Below are 23,543 nucleotides of genomic sequence, written 5' to 3' on the forward strand. Positions count from 1 at the left end.
GTAGGCTTTTAATAAGTAAAAAATTACAATCATAATCCATGTAAAAGGAAGAAGATGTTCCAAGGCTAGTGAATGTGACTCTCAGTTTAGTATGGACGTGTTGAAAATACGTGAATGCATGATTGAATTCCTTGTGACTACATATGGAAATGATTTTAACAAGAACTTGTTCCCTCCTCTAAACTTTCACTCTTTTCATTGCACAGTAAACTCTCTCACAAAAAACCTTCAAAAGTAGATGGAAAGATCTGCCACTTGTTTTACGAGCCTGACTCCACATTATCAAAGCTATTATGTACTTTCCTCTTAGGTGCTTTTGTAGACATTTCACATTTTAATTTCAATTAAACAAATTTTTATTTCAGTTTCCAATTTGAGAAGTAGAGAACAGCCTTCCCATTTGACTCTGGAATTTTAAAAAGAAAAAGGAACAGGTTGCCAAGTGAAGAAAGATGTGCTTGGCATATTAATGGTTTTGCTTATCAAAAACCAGCCCTTTCCTCTTTTCATTCATGGATACTGAAAGCAGGTCCCACACAACTTCCCTATCCGCCTCCTTTTCTTTCTCTTCCTCATAAGGAAACCACCAGCACGAACCTGGAAAATAACCTTCTGGTTGAGAAAGCTCTCTACCCTCCACTGAACAAAGACACAGCCATTCCTCCTCTGGGTCCGGTGCTTGGCTCCAGTTCACATCAGATCTGTGCATCTTCCCACAGGAATGATTGAGATTGTAAAAGATGCCACAACGATCGCCAAAATTCAGCAAAGCACAGTGGGCAACACAGGAGCCTTTAAAGATGAAGTGCTGAGTCACTGGCTCAAAGAAAAATGCCCTATTGAAGAAAAGGTGAGCTCCTGCTTCTCCCCACTCCAAAGGCTCCTAAGAAATTGTGAGCAGTCTAATGACACGTTTTCAAAGGGTCTGCATTGCCATGCCTCCTAACACACTGTGGAACACTTTCCCTCTGAGCTCATGGGGGTTTAAATGCTGCTGACATAGTAGATCTATGCAAAACAGAGGTGCTCATTCAGACTTCACTGAGCACTTGCTTCTCTTTTGATTATCAGGCCTGCTTTGCATAAAATTTGGTTCTGGGACATAATTTGTTAGCATCTTTTCAGACCATCTATTTTTGTCATTCAGCAGAACAATTTAGTTAACACAGACAAACTCCTTCTGATCTGGAAACACTCCAGATCATAAAAAGTAATTTGCAATTTACCCCTGCACCCTAATCTAAATGGTAAATTAGGGATGTTGAAAATGCTACTTCCATTCCTCAGAAGTACATGTGCACATCCACAAGCTGTGTGGTTAGGCTGCTTGGCTGCTGGTTAAAATTCTGCTGTACAGGATTAGCACTTCTCGTTTGCATGGGTAGCAGCCTTTTGGGGAAGGGAATATAATTAGTAGCATTTATTAGTCTGCTATACGTGTGGATTTGTGAACCCATGCATACTTTAAGTGGTCACAAGCAAAACATATGTTCACCAACAAAGGAGGAATCATTATGGGGTCTGGATTGTTGTTGGCAAGTGATGCATAGAGAGGCAGTGAACCCTTTGATTATATTACTGTTGTCCTTTGACTATTGTTTCCTTCTCATGCTGAGTCACTGTATCTTCACCTACAATGTAAGGAGAGCAATGGAGAAAGTTGGCACCTCAAAGATGAAACTTCAATGAAACCAGGCACACTGACTTTCTCCCTGAAAGTGATTCCCAGAATGGCATCTTTTGGGGAGTCCTTTGTAATAGATTCATGGTGCTCTTTGCAGTAAGAACACAACTAATATTCAGATGCATTTTAATCAGTTTCAGGCAGCGGTGGAGAGATTTGTTTATTCCTGTGCTGGCTACTGTGTGGCAACCTTTGTTCTTGGGATAGGCGACAGACACAATGACAATATTATGATCTCAGAGACAGGTGAGTTTTATTATAGAGTAATGCTTTCTGATTATGGTAAAATATGCCTAACATAAAATTTACCATTTTAACCAGTTTTAAGTGTCTATTTTGGTGGCATTCACTGCACCCACATTGTTGTACAGCCATCACCATCCATCTCCAAAACTTTTTCATCTTACCTAATGCTGCTGCTGCTGCTGCAAAGTCACTTCAGTAGTGTCTGACTCTGTGCAACCCCATAGACGGCAGCCCACCAGGCTCCCCTGTCCCTGGGATACTCCAGGCAATAATACTGGAGTGGGTTGCCATTGCCTTCTCTGTCTTACCTAATGGGAACTCATTAAATACTAACTTCCCAGCCTCACCCTACCCACCTCCCCTCCCCCACTCAGCACAGAGTAATTTTTAAATGGAAGTCAAGATTGGAGCACAGATCTAGAAGTCATTATTGTGTAGGGACACAGAGGCTGCGATCACCCTAGAGGGGGGTACCCAGGAGTGAGTAATGGAAGAAGATATAGGAAATGAGACTTCAGAAGGACAAGCTGGACAGTAGCTGGAAAGCTAGGAAGGTGGATATGATCAACAATGTCAGATGGTACAGAGAAGCAACAAAAAAGTCACCAGTAAGGGACTTTGCTGGGGGTCCAGTGGTTGGACTCCATTCTTCCAATGCAGAGAGCACAGGTTTGATCCCAAGTAGAGGGACTAAGATCCCACATGCTGCTCAATCAAATAAATAAGATGTTTTTAAAGTCACTGGTGCCCTTAAATCTAAAATGCTGCACCTTCCTAACTTATCCGTCCCTTCTGGTTCACTGTCTAACAGTGGTCAGTGTTGGTGGCATGCCATGACATTTTTCTCTAAGAAATTTGATTCTTTACCATCTGAGCCACCAGGGAAGCCCCAATTTAAGAGTGAAGCCTGGGGAAAAAGAAAAAAACAACAACACCGTATTGGAGTAAATTGTTGATTATCCATCCTTGGGAATCAAGAGATAATGCACTTATGGACCATTCAGATGACAGAGGGCTGAATAAATGAAAAGAGATGAAGGGAGTTGTGATAGTGACAGTGGTAGAAACTGACCCAAAGGAAATTCAAATGTTTTATTTGTAAGAGTGAGACATCTGTCTCTCCTGAGTTCCATAAAGGGTGTAAGAGAGTCTTGGGCATAATGATGACATATATACGCCAGAGTTTGGATTTATATTTGTAAGAATAGTTCTGAGACGAGAATTTTTTTAATGGTATTTGGCTGTCATTTAAAGAGCATCAGAAGGATATCAAAACTATGCATGTTTCAAAGAGTGCTTTGTGGCTACTTACAGCACACACCTGCTAAGACAAAATATATCACAAGCAGAGTAAAAATAGCTCTCACACCCAAGATAGCTCATTTTCAGTCAACTGCAAAATATGTCAAGAAATGAACAGACCAGTGTGTTGTTTGCTGGTATAATGACGTCAGACATTTCCTTCTCTTAAGGAAATCTATTTCATATTGACTTTGGGCACATTCTTGGGAATTATAAAAGTTTCCTGGGCATTAATAAAGAGAGAGTGCCATTCGTGCTAACTCCAGACTTCCTGTTTGTGATGGGGACTTCTGGAAAGAAGACAAGTCTACACTTCCAGAAATTTCAGGTAATTGCTTCCCTCTTGACTGCCTGCTGGGAACACCAACCAGATGGTGCTGCAGCCCTCACCTCTCACTTTGCTCTGAGTCTCCTCTTGCCTCTGCCCACCCGCTTCTCACGTGACTCCCCCAGCCCCCCACGCCCAACCGCCTCCCAGTCTCTTCTGTCCCTTCCCCAAGTGCAAAATAATGCTTCTCAGTCACCCTCTCCTAAAACCAAACAGCAAGTAGGAGTATTCCATCATCAATGGGACTGGTTAGTATAGTCCCATTGATATATAGCAGGATGATGTGGCCCTGAAGAGAGGGCTTTTAGGAAGAACTCCTGGCAGGCAGGTTTAGCCTTTGAATATTTACCTAATCAAGATGCTGCCTAGAAGATCCAGCTTTTACATGTCTTTTCAGGACTCACCAATGATGGTGAGCTTCTCTTGATTTTTGCTCCAGGTGTGTATTTATCAGTTACTATTAATAACACAAGGAATTCTTGCTTGTCTCTTTCTGTAAAGGAAGGTCCCTTCTCTCATTGGAAACCCTGTCAGCTCTATTATAGGTTGTCCCAAGAGCTTTGGGTTGTCCCGCTCACCTGTCCACCCACTCCTCCGTGGGTCTCCCATTTCTCTAAGGATGTCCACACTTGACTTTCTCTTTTATTCCTTCCTGGTCTACATCCACTTTTGACTATCAAATAGTATTTCAAATACCCGAGGAGTAAAATGTTTGCTCTTTCAAATGTAATACCTGTGAATGAACTCAGAAAAGTTGTCATGACTATTGCAATACGCCTCGTTTTAAAGCCATCAAAACACAAACCAGACCAGCAGAGGCAACAAGTGATTACTTTACAAGCATGTTGGTCTCAAGCTCCCTTTAAACAGCCTCCCTCTTAACACCTTTGAAACATGGTTTGATCGGCATCCAGCATTTCAGGACTCACTCTCTTTTCTGAGTGTCCTCTTGAGGCTCATATTAACCTTGGGAGATGACATGGGCCTTGGCATTCAGGGGAACAGGAACTGGAATGTATTGTTTTGAAACCTGCCTGTGCTTGTTTGTTCTCCCGGCTGATTTTCGATGTGGTGGTTACCGGACTTCCCCTTCCACAGCACCAGGGGTGTTGTCAGAGAAACTGAGATCTCTGTGGCCAGATGGTCTCAGGACTAGTGTTTTTCTGCGTAAACTCAACTGGGATGCAGACTGTTTCCAGGGATTTGACACATTTCAGTCCTGTTTTTCTTTAAGGTTAAAAAAAAAATCACATATTGTGACAGCTTTCTGGAAGAGAAAAATGGTTACACAAACACACACAACCTGCAAGAGTTTTACTATTTAATTTAAAGCAGGAGGGGCGTGGTGGGGGGAATACTCATTTAGGGCTTCCCAGGTAGCTCAGCGGTAAAGAACCCACCTGCAGTGCAGGAGCTGCTGGTTCGATCCCTGGGATGGGAAGATCCCCTAGAGGCGGAAATGGCAACCCACTCTAGTTTTCTTGCCTGGAGAATTTCATGCACAGAGGAGCCTGGCAGGCTAGAGTCCGTGGGGCAGCAAAAAAGTTGGACATGACTTAGAAACTAAACAATAGCAACAAATAATAAATGCTCATTTCTCATCTTCTGGAGATGGGGTTCATCTGCTTTGAACAAACACAGCAGCAATAGTGCCATTTAAACAGACAGACACGAGGATCTTGACCTCACAACAGTCTCTCCGTATTTCTCTATGTATGTTCTCTTCCTTCTGGCCAAGGGTTGTCCCTAAAATGACTGCTCATCTGAACTGTTGTTGACAAAATTCCCATCCTATAGTGCCTGTATCACTCCACCAATCCCAGCAATCCTTCCCCTTTAGTCTTCCTTGTTGTCATTTTTAAGTTTCAAAATATTCTTTAATGAAAAGACTTGGGGTTTGGGGAGGCCACAAACAGGCTCACTCCCTGTCCGGACAGCTTCCTCCCAAAGCAACAATTCTTTGCAGGGAGTCTGTCCCTTCAGTCTACAAGCATTTCTACATCCTCTGTGACCGAAAGCTTGTTTTTGAGCCATTAGAACTGCTTTCATTAAAGCAACATTCTAGGGGCATGTGTACTGCCAAAAACATACCTTTGTCAATTTTACTGTATTTATCTATGATTGTTTTACAGTACTGGCGTACTCTATAAGTGAAGTGAAGTCACTCAGTTGTGTCCGACTCTTTGCAACCCCATGGACTGTAGCCTACCAAGCTCTTCCATCCATGGGATTTTCCAGGCAAGAATACTGGAGTGGGTTACCATTTCCTTCTCCAGGAGATCTTCCCGACCCAGGGATTGAATCCGGATCTCCGAAATTGTAGGCAGACACTTTATACTCTTTAAGTGCCTGTAAATGAACCTTAAACAGATCAGCATGGCATTGTAGTTGAAAGGATGGGCTTTGGAGCAGACCAACGTTAGTGTGCATCTTGGCTCTGCTGCTTAAAACCTATGAATTACCTATCCTTTCAGAACCTCGGTTTCCTCCTCTGTGGGGTGGGAACTCTAAGACCCACCTCAAGTAGGGTTTTTAGGGATTATTTACATGAAATATGTAGAATGCTTGGTTCAGGACCCAGAATACAGCAGGAACTCAATCAACAAGACCTCCATTGTCACATATATAACAGCAGCTCTTCAAACTTTGAACACTTTTAGGATGAGAAGCCCTCTGTGAAATGAGATCTCAGCAGCACTATAATATAGAAAACATGAAAAATAGCACTGTTCCTGTTAAGGAGCAAGTAGGGGTCTGAGCTCTGCTTGTTCTGCCTGCCCAGCCTGCCCTCTTCTCTGCTGGTCTCCCCACCTTTTCCTCTCCTCACTCTCAAGAGGAAAACGGCAGCTAAATGCATGTTATACATGTATATATACAATGTTACATATGCAGAATTTCTAAAATTTCCAGCTTGACAAAGATGAGCAGCAAGTTTTTTCATCATTTGACTCAGACCTGCTGACAGTTGTGTTCGTGTGTGTGTGTGTGTGTGTGTGTGTGTGTTTACATACTATTAAGCCTTCTAGAATATTTTCTGTTTCTCACCTTGTGCTCCTTTTTGAGATGAAGTCCTGCAAGGTCAGGGAAGGGGAGCATCTTCCAACTCTCTAAAGAACATCCAAGGATCTTGTATGACAAAGCTGCCATTTCTAGGTTGGGTAAGAAGCGTCATATATATTTATTCTTTGAAGGAAAGGTGTCCTTGGTTCCAGCGAACCACTAAATTTGAATTGTTAAGGTTCATGAATGCACGCAGCACATTTGAATCATCTTAAAGAGCTGACCCATTTTTGTCAAGGGTGAGGGGAGCCTGCTCCACCAAGACGGAAAAGCCTACTGAGTTTGTGATGAGAGGACTGGAGTCAGGGGAACTGAAAAGGAAAGTGTGGCTCTGTCCCACCCCCTCTCCTTTCCGATGTAGCTGGTCGAACCTAGGACCAGATTCATGAGTCATTTATAGAATAGGGCAGAGTTCAGGAACAAGCTGTAATAAGACACACCAAGACCCACTACTTGAACCCAAGATCATCTGTTTGCTTTCAGTAGCACCCTACACACAGGGTGCTAAACAGATATGTTGCAATGATGATGATTTTGATCAATAAATTCTCTGCATGGGGGGAAATAACTCTCCCTTACTAAAGAGATTAAAAAAAAAAAATGGTTTTCCCACTGGTGGTATATTTAAGGGTCATTTTGTTTGAAATGTCCCTGAACAATTATAGAACATACTCCAAAAAAATACATTGATATCACTGGAAAATGAAATTTGGCTTCCATTTACTTTATGTAAGAATGCAGGGTTTTTTCCTAAATTTTAATTTTGTTTTTTGGTCCCATCACGTAGCATATGAGATCCTAGTTCTCCAACCCAGGATGGAACCCACACCCCCTGCATTGGAAGTGTGGAGTCTTAACCAGTGGACCACCAGGGAAGTCCCCTAAATTTTAAAAGTAGTAAATGTTTCCTTAAAAAAAAACAAAAGCCAATAAAATATTAAAAATATCAGGATATAAAATGCTGCCCACTATCCCACCTTCCAAAAAAAACACTGCCAACATTTTAGTTGATGTTGTTGTTCAGTCACTCAGTCATGTCCGACCCTTTGCCACCCCATGGACTCCAGCATGCCAGGCTTCCCTGTCCATCACCATCTTCTGAAGCTTGCTCAAACTCAAGTCCATTGCGTTAGTGATGCCATCCAACTATCTCATCCTCTATCATCACCTTCTCCTGCCTTCAATCTTTCCTAGCATCAGAGTTTTTTCCCAATGAGTCAGCTCTTCGCATCAGGTCGCCAAAGTATTGGAGCTTCAGCTTCAGCATCAGTCCTTCCAATGAATATTCAGGATTGATCTCCTTCAGGATTGACTGATTTGATCTCCTTGCAGTCCAAGGGACTCCCAAGAGTCTTCTCCAACACCACAGTTCAAAGGCATCAATTCTTCGGTGCTCAGCCTTCTTTATGATCCAACTCTCACATCCATACATGACCACTGGAAAAATCCTAGCTTTGACTAGACAGACCTTTGTTGGCAAAGTAATGTCTCTACTTTTTAATATGCTGTCTAGGTTAGCCATAGCTTTTCTTCCAAGGAGAAAGTGTCTTTTAATTTCATGGCTGCAGTCACCATCTGCAGTGATTTTGGAGCCCAGGAAAATACTCTCACTGTTTCCATTGGTTCCCCATCTATTTGTCATGAAGTGATGGGATCAGATGCCATGACCTTAGTTTTTTGAATGTTGAGTTTTACGCCAGCTTTTTCACTCTCCTCTTTCACTTTCATCAAGAGGCTCTTTAGTTCCTCTTCACTTTCTGCCATAAGAGTGGTGTCATCTGCATATCTGAGGTTATTGATATTTCTCCCAGCAATCTTTTTTCTAGCCTGTACTTCTAGCCTGGCATTTCAACTTTCTATTGTTTCCTTTATTCTATTAAGCATTTTGTCTTTTACCTAAACAAGCTCTTTCATCAATGGTATCATTGTAGCTTTAAATATTTCAAACTTTTTACTTCTCTTTTGTCATTTGGATTAGGAAAAGAATGAGGAGAGAACATTGTAATTGGAAAAATGCTGCATTTGAGTTTGAATCTGACTTCTAATCCCATTTCAACCGCTATCACCTTCAAGACCAAATGAATCAGAATTTGGTTAAAAACTGAACCTAAGAACCAGACACAGTGTTACTCCCTTTCCTTAAACTGTTTAGTGGCTTCTCATCTCATTTTGAATTAAATCTGAACATCTAAGCTTGCCCTGCCAGACACTGTTCCTCAGAGACCCTGCCCCCCTCCAGCCTTACCCTACGGCTCTCACCTGCCTTCTCTCACCGGGTCCAGAAGGCCTTCCTCTGCTTTTCCACCCAGTTCAGCTGCCCCATGCTCGGGCCTCCTCCCTAGAACATCCTTTACTGCCCTTCTAGATGAGGTCCCTGGTGTTATCCCAGCCACAGCCCCCTGCCTGTTGCCTTCGGAGGATCCATCACAACAGGACCACGTCTGACCTGCATCCTGCACGTGGTACCAGTTGGTAGAGGAGCAATTTCTGCCCCAGGAGGAGTTAGATGAGACTAGGGAACCCCTCAGGTTTCTTCCTTCCCCACAATTCATTGTATTTAGTGAGTTTATGAAGTGGTGACAGGCACAGATTCACAGGCTGCCATTGCCTGGATGTTAGTTAATAAGCCTTTACAATGTATTTTAAATACCATACATCCAGAGAGGAAGTAAGCCTAATTATGAAACCTAATGTTTTGGTAAATAATACAGACATGTAAATGTCATCTGATGCTTAATCACGGTTGTAGAGATTTCCTTACTGACATAAACATGACTACCCTCTACCCCCATCAGAGCAGTAGTCACGCCAATAGGACATGCAGTATAGACCTAGAGTGTACATTCAATATCGTTCGCAAGGAGAATGAAACTTGGCCTTGTGGAGGCAAGCATTTTGAAGATGTTCTTTGCACACAGTCGGCACTTAGCAAATGTGTGTCAGATGGAGCTGAAGAAGTCAAGGGAGTCAGATAACCTCTTCACATGCACAGTTCACATACGGGTGGTGATAAGCATACTTAAAAGGCACTCGCCCCTAGGTGTCACTCTTCAGAAGGGTTTGATAAGAGAGAGGTCTGGAGTCTATTCATGGTGTTGCTTTAATATATGAGGTCCTGCTGTGTTGCCACCACAGGCTGTTCCCAAGCCAGGGCACCCCCAGGCTCCTCAACCATCAGGCTCAGCCCTGCACCAAGTCGCTACACAGAGTCCCAGCTCCAATGCCTAGGAACTTTTATTCAAAATCCATTTCTGCTGTGGTCTCATTCTTATCTCAGATCACAAGCTATTATAGGAAAAGCTGAGGCTTTTCCTATTAACATGTTAGCCCTGCCTGTTTACTTGCCTCTAAAACCGGGACCATGCTCCCTCCTGCTGCTGCCTTGGTGGAGAGTCACGTGCTCTCCCTGACTCCAGCCACAGGGACCAGGGCACCACAGAGACCCCAGCATCCGACACTCCTCTGAGAACTGAGGCCACCTCACCATCACTCCCCCGTCCTAGGCTCCCAATCCCTTCCTTGTGCGGTGACCCCTGCATTTGTCTACACCTCTGATTGTCTATACCTGTTGCCTGCCAGACTGGGCTTTCTCAGCCTCCTGCTCCATCCTGTTGGAGTCAGCAGGCACTGTTTCTCCTGCTCCATGAGGATACACCCATTCAACACATAACTACCTTTCGGGACCTGTACGAGGTCCAGGCAAGGCTTGCACCTTTACAGTTTAACCCTCTTTATATATGACTGGTCCCTGATTCACCTCATTTTATTATTATTATTATTTTTTTTGGCGTGGACCATTTGTTTAAAATCTTTACCGAATTTGTTACAATATTGTTTCAGTTTTATGGTTTGGCTTTTTGGCCACATGACATGTGGGATCTTAGCTTCCCGAACAGGGACTGAACCCACACCCCCTGCATTGGAAAGTGGAGTCCTAACCACTGGACCACCAGGGAAGTCTCCACCCTAATTTTAAAGCAGTGAGTCTTGCCCCACACTTAACTTGGCTTTGGCACAGAAAGTATTCATTCATCATGCACTGGCAGATTATTACTGGTGTGGCGGTCGCACTGCTGGGCCCAGCTGACATGAGCAGAGGATCGGCCCAGCGCACCCACAAAAGAGATGCTCACACAGCTCTCTGGTTTAGGGTTTTACCCATGGTTTGCAGAGGGAACAATGACTCCTGCCCTGGGGGGTAGAAGAGGGGTGTGGCAATGAAGGAAGTGTTTCATCCGAGGCCTTAAGATCTGATTTCACGTGTATTTTGCCAAGCAGATGCAGGGAGGGCACAGCCAGGCAGAAAAAACATGAGAAAGGGCATGGAGTTATTATTTAGTATCAATATTTTATGAACAAAAAATATAGTTGTCTGGGGAACCTAGGTATATGTGGGAGAGTATAGCAGAATTTGAGTCAAGGAGGGAACTTTGTGTCCAATCTGAAGCAGTGAATTGGCTGGATTGGGGGGGGGGGGGGGCGGGGTAGAGAGCCAAGCAAAGAAACCACTTGGAGCTCAATTGATTCATCACAAATTAATGTGATCAAGGCCTATTATAGCTCAACAGGGAGATGAGTTTATCTATTGAATTGCTCATACTATACTGAGTTGATAAAGGATCTGCATCCTCTCGGGATCTGTACCCTGGCCCACTAACGGCGTGGAGCTCAGCCTCCTCCACCCAGGTCTGAAGCCTGAAGTTTCACCCTTTCTTCACTCTCTCCATGGGAAGATGCCCTCAGAGAAGGATTTGCATCAGCCATGGGTAGGAGCTGGAATATGCTGGAGTGACTTCTCTGCCAGATACAGGCTTGCATGGGCTTGTAGAATTGCTGGAACTTAAGATAAGCTTTCCTGAATTGTATCACTTTTCTGGAAAAGATAGGAATACAAGACTGGAGAGATGGCCTTGGTTTGGATTTGTGCATTAATCCACCAGCATGCGATGTCACTCCATTCCTAAGATCAGACCCCTTTTCTTCTAAACATTTATCAAGAGTAACCTTCCAACTGGCATCTTCTCTGTGTTTAGTTTCTCTTAAAGAAATGTTTTGTCTACCATCAGAATATTATCGAGAACATTATTCACCATGTTACAAAGTGTACTCCTTATAAAGATCCTCTTGCAAAAGTTCTATCAGGTCTTGGTCTCCAGAAAAGCTGTGTTTCTCCTAAACAAATAGATTTTTCTTAATCTTCTGAACATTGGATGAAGTAACAGATTCACCTTTCCTTTTGACTGAAGATTTATTTGAAGGCTGCTCTTAGCAAGTCTGTAGGATTTGTGATATATAGTTTTAAATTAGTCTCTTTTCCAAACCCATTGTGGATCATTTCCCGTGTTATTCCCTTTGCTTTTACTACCCACTTCTAATTAATGTTATTGTGACTCTTATGTATCTAAATAATCCACCTTCAACCCTCTTTTGGAACAAAGCTAAAAGACAAATACACAGACGCACACACCCTTACATACTGTCTATTTAGAATATTTAAAGTAGAACAGTTTAATTGTAACCTTTAGATTTCTAATGAGTGCCTAGCCAAGTACTTGAGAAGAAGGCAATACAGCCCTTCCCCTGGTAGACAGAGCTAGTCTGGGAATCATTTCTAAGTCCTTACAACAATCCTAAGTCAAACTCTGCAAATGCACAGCAAAGAGTTGGACACACTCTTCTTTCGGATTTACCAGATTCCTACATTGTTAGGTCTGCTAATTAGTGATCTTCTCTGTTTTGCCAAAATAACTTCTAAAGGCATTGCTGAGTCAAGTGATTGATTCTTATTTAAAGAAATGAAATCCTCTTCAAATGAAATATCATTTTCCCCTTATCTCCTTCCTCTAATAGATAGAGGCCACATTGGAAAACTAGGAGGGTGAGAACATTTCTTTCTCATTGACGAGTATTTGTGAGTGTTGTTTTTCCCTCTCCTCTCAGTGCTGAATTCTTTTTCTGGAGTTTCTGTTTTATGGCCCTGAGGTTACTTCCTCATTCTTGTGGCTGTGTGCAGTAGTATTTCACTTCCTCTTTGTTTCTAGTTGAGAATGGAGGCATTTGGTTTTAAGAAAAAGTAGGACTACTCCACATGACATTGGACCATTTAAGCAGCCATAGCTCACTGGTGGTTAAAAAATTAATAGATTATGCATAGAAAGGACTTTGTTTTCGGTACAGTGAACTGATAGTTGATGATGAATCAAATCAAAGTGTTGACCCTGAAATTGTTATGAATTCCTTTGTTCCTAAGACTTACAAGAAGGGTAGCTCTGTAAAGGAATCTTTCTTTTGGTTCCGGATATTGTCAGTTAAGGTATTTGAATCAACTCTGAAATAAAGAGCAGATGTACTATGTAGGGTCAATCTACTTATTCGTGAGTAGTGGTCCAGCCAATGACAGTAATAATGTTACACTGTTCCCCAGGCTCACACTTGTTAACAAGTGCCTTAAACCAAGTGCTCCAAATCAGGGCCTTCCCTTCCCCCTTCTCCTCCACTCAATAGTACACAGCCTCAACCGACAGCTGAGAAGGATAGGAGGAAGATGCCTGAGGTCAGTGCCCCACAGTCCTGGCACAAGGGGAAATTCTGTTGCTACAGCCAGCAATTTCTGTATTCTGTGCTTCCTCCTGAGTTCCCCCAAGCCACATCCTCACAGCTGCTCAAACCAGAGGCCTGTGCTGAGACAGCATGGTCAAGACGCTGGGACAGATCCTTCATCTGAGTCTAAAATCAAACCCTTGGGGTTTGAGTGTAAGGAGCGAGTGTCCATCAGAGCCCCTGCTAGCTAGAGAACCTCCTACAGATGTAGCTGGGTGCCATAGGCTTCCATCATCCTGCCCACCTCGGGGGCCAGGACCAAGACACCTCCTCCATCGACACTGGTGGGAGTGGGGCTTATCTCCCCAGCTCACCCCACCCCTAGGTCTCTGCTGTCAGAGGGATATTTTGGACAGGTCTAGATGGCAAGGTGAACTCCTTAGCATTGAAAAGTGTGTGCTCAGTCAGGCAAAACTCATCCTGTCAATAATAATAGCCAACCGCTTACAACAGCACTTGAATCTCACCACAACTGCATGGTGTGGGGTTATTGTTACTGTTATTCAGATTCTGAGATGAGGAAACTGAGGTCCAGAGAGGTTAAATAACCTCTCTGATGACAAACAGCTTGTCAGTAATAAAGCCAAGAGTTCAATCCAAGCAGTGAAGTGTGACTCTGTGTTTTTAGCCACTGCCCCACACACCTTTTCCTGGTGGCTCAGACGGTAAAGCGTCTGCCTACAGTGCGGGAGACCTGGGTTCGATCCCTGGGTCAGGAAGATCCCCTGGAGAAGGAAATGGCAACCCACTCCAGTACTCTGGCCTGGAAAATCCCATGGGCGGAGGAGCGTAGTAGGCTACAGTCCATAGGGTCGCAAAGAGTCGGACACGACTGAGTAACTTCACTTCACTTCACTTCCACACACCTTTAAGCAAAGGATAATTAAATCTGTACTACATCTCTACATCTGCACCACCCGTCAGAACTTAGATAGTGTGTCTTACCAATATGGGGTGTGTGGTCTTTCTTACAGAAGTGGCCCTTGCCTGTGAAAGTTAGAATTAACCAAATAAATTCAAGCCAGCAGAAAGTCCTTGTATAGAAGGACTCTGGAGAGCAGCAGAATGGTTTTTTCCCTTTATGTGTGTCTCTGTGGCTACAAAGATTAGTGGATAGGTACAGAGTCACTTAAATATTTTCTGAGCATCTATGGATTGGTGTTATAATAACCTGGTTCTAGATTTATTTTCCTCCTTGAAATTATTCTGATAAAAAGCTTGACCACACAGTGGGCTCAGACAGCAGGGGATTTGCCCAGAGCCCTCCGTGTACAGAAAGCTAGAAGATGATTAAAAATCAGAACGTCATCTATTTCAAAATCAGAAGGCATCCTCATTTCCGCCCTTGTGAAGAGTATGCAAGTTGGCACATTAACAAGACGGTTGCCTGGGGTGAAGCCTGCTTCTAGCCTGTATCATTACCGAGAGATGAGAGAGCTGTCAGTGGGTCCTAGGGATGAGCAAAAGACAATGATTTCCAGCTGTAAGTGGAGTCATTAAGAATGCAAGAGTGCTAATGCACCAGGGCTGCTTCCAGGGCAGGGTGATGGCTGGGCCATGGCAGGAACAGCCCCACCAGTGCTGTGGGTGTATGGGTCTCCTGCTTTGTGGTGACTGAGCAGAGAGGAGACACAGAGTTGCTCTCACCTCCAGGTAGGGAAGGGAGAGAATTAACATTTATTGAACCCTTCCCATAGGCCAGCCTCTATGCTGGGCATTTGATACGTATTGTCTGACTTCAAAAATGCCAGAAGAGTCCATGGCATTTTGTATCTGGACAGGGTGATATATACACAATCTAGCCTCGACATTCAGAATGACAGAGGCCTGACCCCCACTATCCCTGCAGTTACACTGCCCCATTCAGGCGACACAGACAAGACCATCTCTAAAGGCAAAAGGAAAAATCACTACTGACATTTTGGCCTGTCAATTTACATTCTTTTTTCCTATGTAAATATTTTGTGTCCACTTACCAAAATGGGATTATACTATATGTGTTGCTGTGTACCTGCTTTTTAACTCATTTTTACATGTTTATTATATACCCTTCTACAGAGTCATTATAGTAGTTTCAGAGCATGAAGCCACAGAAACTTTCATAAACCCTTCTTATCAACCTCCAAGTGTAGGATATTTAGGTTGCTTTCAAGTTTCTACAATATTAAACAATGTTCTAATGAAAATCCTTATAGATAAATCACTGCAATATTAACCAAAAATTTTTAAGGTAAATTCCTAGCCTGGAAATTGTCAAGTAAAAAGATGCTGACATTTTTTAAGTCAAGTTTTTACTGAAACATAATTGAGAGAACAGAATTCAGTCTTTTTAGGGTGTACAATTCTATGAATTTTGACAAATGTATCAGTTATGTAACCATCACAATTAAGTTTTATAATATTTATAAGTATTTTAAAGCTTTTGATACATGTTAGTAAGTTGTCTGCTAGTGAAAGGATAACCATTCCCATCTACCATCAGCTTATGAAAGAGAACATTGGATATTATCCTTAAAAATTAAAAAAAAGACTTTTCAGTTTGGTAGGTGAATGTTCCCACCTCATCTTAAGTTACATTTATTTGATGGACTAATGAAGTTGCATGTGTTTTCAGATGTTTACTATCTGGCTTTACATCTTGTAGTATGATATACTGTGGTCCTCCAGGGTGGCGCTAGTGATAAAGAACCCTCATGCAGGAGGCATAAGAGATGCGGTTCAATCCCTGGGTTGGGAAGGTCCCCTGGAGGAGGGCATGGCAACCCACTCCAGGATTCTTGCCTGCAGAATTCCATGAACAAAGGATCCTGGCGGGCTGCAGACCATGTTGTGAAGAGTCAGACATGACGGAAATAACAGCATACATGCATGGTCTACTGTAACCTTGGCCTACCTTTTTAGCCAACTCTTTGTCTCTTTCTTACTGCTTTGTAAGAGCTATGGGGGGTGGGGGAAGGCTAGGAATAAAGAAGTGATCTGTCATGTTGCAAATATGTTTTTTCTCATTTTTTGCTTCTTTTAATATTGTTTATAGCTGTTTTTCCTCAAAAATTAGAAGTTTCCATAATCTCTCCATCTTCCATTTCAATTCCATCTTGGAAATCATCTTCTTAAAGTCCTTCCTTTCTCATTTCCTGATTGTTTAAATTAATATTTTCCCTTCTTACATTTTTTTTCAAATTTTACTTTTTAATAAAATATTTTTTTATTTCACTGTGCTGGGTCTTAGTTGTGGCATGCAGGATCTTCAATCTTTTCTGCAGAATGTGGAATCTTGTGGCGTTTAAACTCCAGCTGCAGCATGTGGGACCTACTTCCCTGACCAGGGATCGAACCCAGGCCCCCCACATTAAGAGCATGGTGTTTTAGCCGCTGGACCACCAGAGAAGTCTCCCCTTCTTATATTTAAATGTTTAATTCTTTTGGAATTTGTTTTGATATATCATATGGAATAAACTATTTCTCCCCCACTCCAAATTATGAGTCAATTGTACCAGACCCATTGACCGAATAATAGATATTTCCCCCACTAATCTGAGAAGTAGCCTTTATTTCATGTTTACTATGTAATGTATAATATTTAAAGTTAGATATCTCTGAACTTTCCCTACTGTTCCACAAAATGTATTATCTTTTCTGGAACAGAATAGACACAGTTATAAATATCATAACCTTATAATGTGCTTTAATGGCAAGCACTGTTTTTTGTTACTATACTTTTTCAAAATGTTGTCTCAAGCCCTAATTATTCCAGATGAACTTGAAAACTTATCTGAGTTTAAATATCCAATAAGAATTTTTATTCAATTTCATTCTATTTATATATTAATCTGAGAACATTTATCTTTATAATAAGCACTTTTATCAGTGAGGAACATGCCTTGACACTTCACATGTTCAAGTTTTCTTTTACATGCTTCAGTGAATTTTTACAGCTTTAAAAAACGAGTTCTGCATGTTTTTTGTATAGGTATTTACCTCAGAAATCACGGGGGATTGTTACCGTTATTCACAGCATGTCTTTTCTCTTCACTTTCTAACTGGTAGCTCCTACTTATAGCATTTTATTTATTAATTTCATAAAAAGTTAGTTTTTCAGACTTCCCTGGTGGCTCAGACGGTAAAGCATCTGCCCGCAATGCGGGAGACCCAGGTTCGATTCCTGGGTCGGGAAGATCCCCTGGAGAAGGAAATGGCAACCCACTCCAGTACTCTTGCCTGGAAAATCCAATGGATGAAGGAGCCTGATAGGCTACAGTCCATGGGGTAGCAAAGAGTTGGACACGACTGCATTCACAGCATGTCTTTTCTCTTCACTTTCTAACTGGTAGCTCCTACTTAAAACATTCTATTTATTAATTTCATAAAAAGTTAGTTTAATAAAAACTAGTTTCAATAGTATTTTAGTTCTTCCCTCCTTCAATGTTCTTAGAAGACAATTGTTATTTGTAAATACTAATGATTTTACCTTCAATTTTCTAATTTTATGCATTTCTTTTCCCCAAACTCATTATTCAAAATGATCTTGACTGGTAATTTCATATAATTCTTCACATTATTACATGTTCATTATATATTAAGTTACATGTTAATTTTATAAAACTCAAAAGTGGATTTTATCCCAGTACCTTATGATGAACTACCTTGCAATTTTGTGATAAACTCCAGTTGGCTATGTTATTCTCTTAACACTTTACCCAGTAAGTATTTTATTTAAAATATTTAAACCCATAATTATTCCTTTCAGTTTTCCTTAACACACCATCTTTGTCAAATTATGGTATAAAGGTTGGGCTGTCCTCATGTTGTAAAACTGGGAACCTTGTAGCTTTTCTTCACATTGGAACAGTTTGACATGCACGTGCCTGCTGCTTCAGAAGTGAGTTTAAACCACCTGTCACCTACTCTAAGACCTGGAGGAGGCAGCAGCCATGTCATTGTTGTAAACTCTCTGTCTCTCAGTATTCAGAGTTTATATTAAATTTCCAAATGTCATTCAACAATTTTGAGAGTCGGACAATGAGAAGTTAATTCATCTGTTTTCTTAAAATAGGACACATTGGAAAATGAAGAAAACTAGCTAGATCTCAAAAACCACATTTCCATCTCTTCTTTGGATTCCGTTAGCTCTTAGCAAACATTACTTATGCTTACATAAACTTAATTGATTCCAGTATGGTGTTCAAAAACTGACTCATTCCTCTTTAGAGACTACAGAAATGTCCACCCTCAATTCCCTAGGAAAGAAATCGAAGTAAAAAGATAGAATAAGAAATAAGATGAAACTTTCTGTGTCAGTTTTCTTTGAGCATACCCTAGGTGTTTGTAACCACTCTACAGTGCTTCAGAGACTGTAAAAGTGGTCTATGTTCTTGTCAAGTGTTTTTCATCTGAGGCAGGGGACTGCCTTGCTTGTGATGATTTTCTCACAGGGACAGGAGAAAGCCATGTAAATTCCAAAACAGTCTGCAGGTCCTTATCCTACTTTGTCACTGTAACAACAGTTAATAGCTTTTTCTTTTCCTTTATCCAGGATGTGTGCGTCAAGGCTTACCTAGCCCTTCGTCATCACACAAACCTACTGATCATTCTGTTCTCCATGATGTTGATGACAGGAATGCCCCAGTTAACCAGCAAAGAAGATATCGAATACATTCGGGATGCCCTAACAGTAGGGAAGAGCGAGGAGGATGCTAAAAAGTATTTTCTGGATCAGATTGAAGTTTGCAGGGACAAAGGATGGACTGTGCAGTTTAACTGGTTCCTACATCTTGTTCTCGGCATCAAACAAGGAGAGAAACATTCAGCCTAATACTTTGGGCTAGAATTAAAAAGCTTTAAGTAAGCACAACAGTCATTGAACTTGATTTAAAATGCCCTAGAACATTATGAAAGCTGCCGCTTAAGAAACATAGTTCTTTTCCTAGCTGAACTCTTCACTGGAGAAATATCGGCCTGATTGTTTAAGTGCTGTTCAGTTTTAGGTTTATTTGCAGGTTTGTTTGTTTCTCATTTGTCTCAGTGATGTTGGAGAACATTCTAAGTTTAAACAGCCTAATTACCCCCTCACTGTGACTGATGTTTTGACTATCATATTATTGGGTGCTTCCCGAAATTCTTCAGAATCATTGATAACATCTCTTCATCTGGGTTTCCTCTCAATTTTGGTTATCCTTGACTTTCTCAAATTCTTTATGGGGAAAAAAAAAAAAACCACATGCTCATTGTGACCTTTGTCTCATTCCTCTAATGCTTCTAAACATCCCCTCTGTGTCTGCAGATGTTACTAATGTGCCAAAAGCAAGGAAAGCGAGCTCCTCTTTTCAGGATCTTTTGTCATCAGATTCTATTACCACTGAGACTCACAAACACCAAATGGAAAATTGGAACCTCTGTGCCCTGGCCCTCATCTGCTGCTCTGGTTCCACGATTATGAATTGCAAAATTTGTCTCAACTCTGCCCACAGAGTAAACCTCTCAAGTACAATTATGATAGCCTGCTTCCTCACAGAAGCAGGAAATAACCAAAGGGACTCACCTGGGCCTTTATATTCCTCCCCCTGAGCCCTCCCCACCTTCCTCCCTGTCTCTCTTCTTCCTCACTTCCAACCTTCTCAAAGTTCTTTATGCAGAGTTGTGAAATTTTCAAGAATACATTTACCCTGAAACTCAACAATTAGTTGAAAAACAATTTCTCCTCTAGGGATACTAGAATTGTAGGTACTTGTAGAGATGTTTGTTGGGGTTTTTGAAAGGTACATTATTAAAGGAGAGAGTCTAGAAAATATGCATGAATTTCCAAATGCCTTAATTTTAAATTTTGGCCTGAGAAGTTTTTTCTTTCTTTTTTAATGGAAGAAGATATTTAATATCTAAAAAGATCTCCAGGTTAGGAAGAACACTACTTGCCCTATGCATCTCACAACTTAAAGGAACTTTATACTCTGACACAGTCTTCAAATTTCCTAAAAATAGTTAAAATGTCTTCTTTAAAAACTATTCTCATCTCTTAAACATTTTACTATTTATTGGAAGTGTTAACAGAGAAAGATGATTATTTATAAAATATTTTAGAATTATCTATAGTTATTACTTGACATAGAAATAACTGTTAATGGCGTCTGTGCTTAAGTAATTATGCATGCTAAGTCACTTCAGTCATGTCCAACTCTTTGTGACCCCATGGACTGTATAGCCCACCAGGCTCCTCTGTCCATTGGATTCTCCAGGCAAGAATACTGGAGTGAGTTGCCATGTCCTCCTCCAGGGGGTCTTCCTGACCTAGGGATCAAACCTGCATCTTACATCTCCTGTATTAGCAGGTGGGTTCTTTACCTCTAGCACCACCTGGGAAGCCCTATGTTTAAGTATACTGGGATATAAATAAATATTTAATTTTTAAATGTTCTAAATAGATACATGTTGGACTTTGGTGTACACCAACCTTTTCTTTATGAGTACACAAAAGTCCAGTAGGTCTTAACTCTAGCTGCAAATCAGAATCACCAGGGATACTTTAAAAATACCCTGCCTGAGTGCCCATCTTGGGTTATAATTAGTTTAGGATGAGGCCCAGACATCACTGTTTTTCTAAGTACCTCCAGGAGATTCTAACAAGCAACCAGTGTTCAAAAACACTGGTTCCTTGCCACTGAGCCTTTCCTTGACTCTTAAGGTATCTAGAAAACACTCCTCTTCCTTGACAATTCATCCTTTTAAAATCACACTTATCGCCCTGTACATAAGACCATACCTGTAATCAAATGTTTATCCCTCTGTGTTAATGGAGGATGGACATTTTATAGTATTTTTAACCATCTATTCCCCACCATTCTTTCTCAATAACAGGAAGATTGATGCTTTCTCATTCAGAAGAGGATGTTTCATTAATTTCGTAACACATAGTCAAGCCCAAACCTTGCACAGATTCCACTTATTTGCTTTGCTGAAGCAATCATCTTGATAGAAGAATTACAGGGGATGTATTTATATTTAGCCCATTGGTGCAGGTGTGTACAAACTTGCTCAAGTGAACAAGTCCTTCAGTTATGCTGAGTCTATACCTATGCACATCACTTTGAGCTTAATTTTTCCAGGTTCCAATGAAGGTACAGGTTTAATTCTATAGACTTGCAAATAAACAAAAATCACCTTTGTGTGCTTCCTTCATTGTCCCTAATGAATCACATGGCCCATAACTTTTATACCCTTGAAAATGTGCTAGAACCTGAGTCATCTTTCTATGGAGCTGGCATCAGGTATATCTGAACAATGGCTTTGGTGCTCAGCTTACATTTAGATCACATCTGTGTGAGTACAGATAACAATGGACCCGATAAAAATGTTGCTTCTGCTCTAATTGAAATACTTCATCTCTATGGCTGTACATTAGGCCTTTAAACACTGATCCAAGGCTTTGGAACTGGGACTATGGCCACTAAAGTAAAGTAAAACATAGAGAATATTCTAGACCTTGTCCTGGCATTTGCCTGGCTTTAGTGATACTGGTGAGAGAAGGGAGACATTTAATAAAATATATCAACTCCTAGAGCAAACTCTTGATTTTAAAAAAGTTAACTTTGTTAGGTAAATCCTTTACAAGAGATGAATTAGTTAAAAAAGAAAAGTTTAGATGTTGGAATTCTGCAGCATAATTTGGAGGCTGTTAGTTCTGTATAAATGAAAATTATTTTTTGAAATGAGTCTGAAAAGTAATTTAGAAAGTAAGTTTCTGGAGCAAATTCTGGCCTTTATTTGCTAAGTGAGGCTCCTTTGCCCTGTGAAATAAATTTTCAATTATACTTTACTATATAAAGAAAAAAGAAATTTGGAATTTTAAAGGTCCTGGTGTATTATTTTAAGTTTAATCCAACCAAATAACTCTGGTCACACAATCAAATGGTTTTATTCTAGGTGCTTGTCTGCATTTTATCAAAGATTCATTTTCAGGGCAGATGCTAGGGAACTAAGGCACATACTTTGGCTTAAGTGAATCCAGAGAGCTGGTCCACTCCCTCTCCAGACAGCCCCATCCTCTCGAGTTTGTGTTTCCACTGTAAATTCTTATACGTAAATTTAAATAAAAGAAGGAATCCTATATCTTGTGTTCTCTGCACGCATTTTTTTTAATGTCTGAAAGTTAAGATAGTCCTAAAACTCAAATACTTTCTTTCAATAAATCTTTACTGAGTGCCCACTACCTATGAGACACTGTGTTAAATATTGGATATGAACAAAGCTGACTGAGTCCCAGTCCTTAAAACATTTATAATTTGTTGGTGATAGCAGACACTTCATGATGGGGGTTGTTGTGGCTTGCGTGTCCCCCAAAAACATATGCTGAGGTCCTAACCCCTGATATCTGTGAATGTGATCTTATTTGGAAATAGGGTCTACACATGTAATCAAGTTAAGATGAGGAGGGCCCTACATTTACCTGGACAAAACTATAATTCAAAAAGACACATGTACTTCTGTGTTCATTGCAGCACTATTCACAACATCCAAGACATGGAAGCAACCTAAACATCTATAGATAGATTAGTAGATAAAAAAGATATAGTATATATATATATGATGGAATACTACTCAGCCATAAAAAGAGTGAGATGATGCCATTTGCAGCAATATGGAAGGAACTAGAGATTATCATCTAAGTAAAGTAAGTCCGAAAGACAAAGATATCACATGATATCACTTATATGTGGAATCTAAAATATGGCTTAAATGAACCTATCTAACAAACAGACTAACAGACATAGAGAATAGACTTACCATTGCCAAGGAGGAGTGGGGAGGGAGAGGGATGGACTGGAAGTTTGGAGTTAGTAGATGTAAACTGTTGTATTTACAATGTGTAAACAAGGTCAGGCTTCAACAGTACATGAACTGTGAACTTCCAGATATTCAAGCTGGATTTAGAAAAGGCAGAGGAACCAGAGATCAAATTGCCAACATCCTCTGGATCATCAAAAAAGCAAGAGAGTTCCAGAAAAACATCTATTTCTGTTTTATTGACTATGCCAAAGCCTTTGGCTGAGTGGATCACAACAAACTGTGGAAAATTCTGAAAGAGATGGGAATACCAGACCACCTGATCTGCCTCTTGAGAAACCTATATGCAGGTCAGGAAGCAACAGTTAGAACTGGACATGGAACAACAGACTGGTTCCCAATAGGAAAAGGAGTACATCAAGGCTGTATATTGTCACCCTGCTTATTTAACTTATATTCAGAGTACATCATGAGGAACGCTGGGCTGGATGAAGGACAAGCTGGAATCAAGATTGCCAGGATAATATCAATAATCTCAGATATGCAGAT

The 23,543-nt window shown here is 41.0% G+C and overlaps 1 protein-coding gene across 7 annotated transcripts in view; it reads left to right on the forward strand.

Moving 5' to 3' along the window:
• PIK3CG (phosphatidylinositol-4,5-bisphosphate 3-kinase catalytic subunit gamma) overlaps positions 1 to 22,317 on the forward strand; it is a 35,900-nt gene extending 13,583 nt beyond the window's left edge. For 5 of the 7 annotated variants that reach the window (XM_005205424.5, NM_001434762.1, XM_024990737.2 and 2 more), the window contains 4 exons: positions 720 to 850; positions 1,819 to 1,930; positions 3,403 to 3,560; positions 18,754 to 22,317. In XM_005205424.5, the coding sequence (XP_005205481.1) occupies positions 720 to 850; positions 1,819 to 1,930; positions 3,403 to 3,560; positions 18,754 to 19,032 (680 nt within the window). In that variant the 3' untranslated portion in view covers positions 19,033 to 22,317. Of the gene's footprint in view, positions 1 to 579; positions 851 to 1,818; positions 1,931 to 3,402; positions 3,561 to 18,753 lie in introns of those variants that run through there. The other 2 variants (NR_197965.1, XM_059885625.1) reach the window with 2 other exon arrangements.
• Positions 22,318 to 23,543: the final 1,226 nt, after the last annotated feature.

Source organism: Bos taurus, chromosome 4, assembly GCF_002263795.3.
Source record: "Bos taurus isolate L1 Dominette 01449 registration number 42190680 breed Hereford chromosome 4, ARS-UCD2.0, whole genome shotgun sequence".
NCBI classification, from domain to species: Eukaryota; Metazoa; Chordata; class Mammalia; order Artiodactyla; family Bovidae; genus Bos; species Bos taurus.